Genomic DNA, 3607 nt, shown 5'->3' with positions numbered 1-3607 from the left:
GGGATAATAGTGACCTTGGGTATGCTCTTAAGCACGTGGAATTAGATCCCTGAGATAGGATTATGTGTTAGGAGGTTTGCGCCCAAAGAGGCATTTCTGTGGTTATTGCGAGTTGGACCAGATACTAATGACTAGGTTGTCTTCGGAATGAGGGCTTGGAGATTTGGGAACCCAGAGAAGTAGAGTAGTACGTGTTACTGCAATTTTCGCGAATGTTGAAGAATTGCAATCACAGGGATTACTCTGTTGGTTGCCTTGGTTTGCATATGTTTCCTATCTCATTGGGTTTGTTTATTGAAGCAAGTTGGATTTTTCAAGTTCCCCGTCTTGCTTATTTAAGCAGGAAGAGAGGAGAACAGTTGTAGTACGTTGTTTCACCAGAATAACTTGTGTTCGTTTTCACCCTCAGCACTCTGGTAGCTGGATCCCCTAGGAAGAGAAGTTCTAAAGCAGTGAGAAGAAAGCATTTCAATTTGGATCACTTAACTTGCACCTGGAAATGGGGAATGGACTGTCAGACCAGACTTCTATCCTATCCAGCCTGCCTTCATTTCAGTCCTTTCACATTGTTATTCTGGGTTTGGACTGTGCTGGAAAGACGACTGTATTATATAGGCTGCAGTTCAATGAATTTGTAAATACTGTACCTACCAAAGGATTTAACACTGAAAAAATTAAGGTAACCTTGGGAAATTCTAAAACGGTCACTTTTCACTTCTGGGATGTAGGTGGCCAGGAGAAATTAAGGCCACTGTGGAAGTCCTATACCAGATGCACAGATGGCATTGTGTTTGTTGTGGACTCTGTTGATGTTGAAAGGATGGAAGAAGCCAAAACTGAACTTCATAAAATAACCAGGATATCAGAAAATCAGGGAGTCCCTGTACTTATAGTTGCTAACAAACAAGACCTGAGGAACTCACTGTCTCTGTCAGAAATTGAGAAATTGTTAGCAATGGGTGAACTGAGCTCATCAACTCCCTGGCATTTGCAGCCCACCTGTGCGATCATAGGAGATGGACTGAAGGAAGGACTTGAGAAACTACACGATATGATAATTAAAAGAAGAAAAATGTTGCGGCAACAGAAAAAGAAGAGATGAGTGGCGATTCTTGTTATATCTGTGTGGAGTAGGTTTTCTCTGGTCTGATGTTGACAAATGGAAGAGTGTCTACAGCCTGGTTTGCCCGCCTGCCCTCCTGGATGCTGATAAAGCTTTGTTTTGTTGAACAATCAGATGCCCAACTCTTTTGCCTTGTGGAAGATGAGTAAATGCAGTGCTTCTTAAAATGGTCTCTTATCCCTACCCCACAAATTTTGGTACTACCATTCTAGGAAGCCAAGCATGGATAGTGAATTGACCAGAAAACCAGAAAACAGTTGTGGAAATTTGACCTGAAGTTAGTGAAATAAAACTTTGAAGAGTGTCTGCCTAGTGTTTTGTCCTTACATCTTTTGGGGGAAGCCTTTTCCAGGAAATTGCATATAAGGTTTTGTATGTTAACATAAAATGCTAATGAATGGAAATGTTAAGATAGATTAATATATATACACGGTTATATTGATCACATTGGTCCAACCAGTAAGGTATAAGGAGGAAGTGTTTGCTTTTTTAAGTTTTGGCCAAATGAATTTTGACATTTTCTGGAATCAGATGATGTAATGGTATATCTTAATTCTAGACAATGTTTAAGTTGGTCTAACTTAAAATAATACAAATAAGGTATTGGGGCATATTCAAGTGCATGGATTCATTTTCCTGACAATGCATGTTTCGGTGTGTAGTTTTTTACTTTTTAGAAGTAGCTATGCATCCTTCTCCATGGTCAGGTTTAAAACACCTTTTTTGGGGATTTAGGGCTCTTCTAGAAATAGTTTATTACCAGAAGCACTTTCACTTGAAGAACCTAAAATAATTTACTTAATTCTTTTATATAGTAAATTAGGGCATGTAGATTAATAAACGCATATGCTTGGTATATATGGATTTATGAAGAAAGCAATTGATGAATTCAGTCAAGAGGATGCAGTTCCAATACATGGTCTCTAACGTATTCCAACTGTAAAATACTTGTTTTATTGATCCTTGCTGGCTGAACACAGATGTGGTTTCATATATTTTTGTAGTGTTTTGAGAGGAGCAGAAGCTTTATAAACAACACCTGATGCACTGTGGAGTGAGAATGTAAGAGATGTCCTATAAGTGCTCTGAGCTTTAAGTTTTTGTTTACAATCTCAGAAGTGTTACGTAGGCAGTCCAGTTCTGATTATAAGGTAGGAAGAAATGATACAGTACTGCAGATAAGAATTAGGATTCTAGAAAATGAAGGGGAAAGTAGCAAAGCTATGTTTTGTGAAAGTTCGCTGGTGCTGTTTACACTGGAATTCAAAAAGCCCTCTAAATTAAAAGGAGGAAAACCCTTCCTAATTCTTATCTACAAGCAAGGACTTACTTCCAGTGATCCTATATTAGCAATTCAGCATAATTCTATGTGTAAAGCCAACAGCTGTTTCTTCTGAAGATAACCAAAAGAACTGCACTTTGCTAGCAGGGTTTTATTTTGACTTGGGGTTTTCTGTTTTGGGGGTTCTCTCTCGTTTTCAGTGGTACAGTTTTTGGAACCTTGATTTTTCTTGTTATACACAAAATGAAGTAGCTTCCTGTGGAGCTTTCATTGTTAAATGTACCTGCACTAGTGACAGTCACTTAGAATGTTTATATTTATAAAAATGTGGATAATAACTACCAATAAACTACTGGAGGCACTAGGAGAACAGTGTTTGACTTTTTGAGTTTTAATGTATTTCCGTTTGATGAAGCTTTTAAGTGTGCAAAAACAACTGTGACAGCTGGGTTACATGGTTACATAGTCCCAGGGAAGCTTCGGTTTTCCTCAAGTGTGACAGAGGCACCAAAGGTCGATTTTTGCGAGAACTTTTTTTTTTTTTAACCTTTCACTAAATGAAATCATGGTATATCTTCTCAGTATCACTAGATCTGTTGTGGATTAATAAAGCTTGCTGAAAAAAAATCAGTGAATGGATTTAGATGCTTAGCCCACCTGTACTTCTTAAATACTTGCTGTATAAAATCGTACTGTTTTAACCATCTCTTGGGAGTTTCAAGTGTGTTGACCCTTATTTTGTAGCCTAAGAATTTGATAAGCAAATTCATGTTACCTGTTTCATATTTAGTGCACAACCACAAAAACAAAAATGGCATGAATATAATACTAGCTTTGATTTATAAAACACATTTTCAACTCCAAAACTGGTCATAATTTCCACTCCACTAAGGAGTCTTCCCAAAATACACCCTGAAGAGTTAAGACAGTGCTAAGGTACACTGTTTCTAAAGTATATTTCTAAAATATTTCTTGAATTTGAGGCTATTTGGTTTAATACTCAATATTAATCATGGTCCAGATTACTGGTCAAATTACTATCAAAGTTAAGTTAATTATGATGTCTAGACTTACTCCTAAATGGGATTATAAGCACTTAGGAAAAAAGTTTGTGTAGACAGCATATGTTCATTAATAATGGAAAAATGAATAAATCCTTGGAAGCTGAAAAGCGAAGTTACTAGTAGTAAGTGTATGTAGAG

At 37.1% G+C, this 3607-nt stretch overlaps 1 protein-coding gene across 2 annotated transcripts in view; it reads left to right on the top strand.

Annotated features, from left to right (window-relative positions):
* ARL4A (ADP ribosylation factor like GTPase 4A) overlaps window positions 1-2775 on the top strand; it is a 4041-nt gene extending 1266 nt beyond the window's left edge. For both annotated transcript variants that reach the window (XM_059396771.1, XM_059396770.1), the window contains exon 3: window positions 410-2775. In XM_059396771.1, coding sequence (XP_059252754.1) covers window positions 500-1102 — 603 coding nt within the window. In that variant the 5' untranslated portion in view covers window positions 410-499 and the 3' untranslated portion in view covers window positions 1103-2775. The remainder of the gene's footprint in view (window positions 1-409) is intronic.
* Window positions 2776-3607: the final 832 nt, after the last annotated feature.

This window comes from Mustela nigripes, chromosome 4 (assembly GCF_022355385.1).
Source record: "Mustela nigripes isolate SB6536 chromosome 4, MUSNIG.SB6536, whole genome shotgun sequence".
In the NCBI taxonomy this organism is placed as follows: domain Eukaryota; kingdom Metazoa; phylum Chordata; class Mammalia; order Carnivora; family Mustelidae; genus Mustela; species Mustela nigripes.
This window is presented reverse-complemented; position numbering and strand designations above follow the sequence as displayed.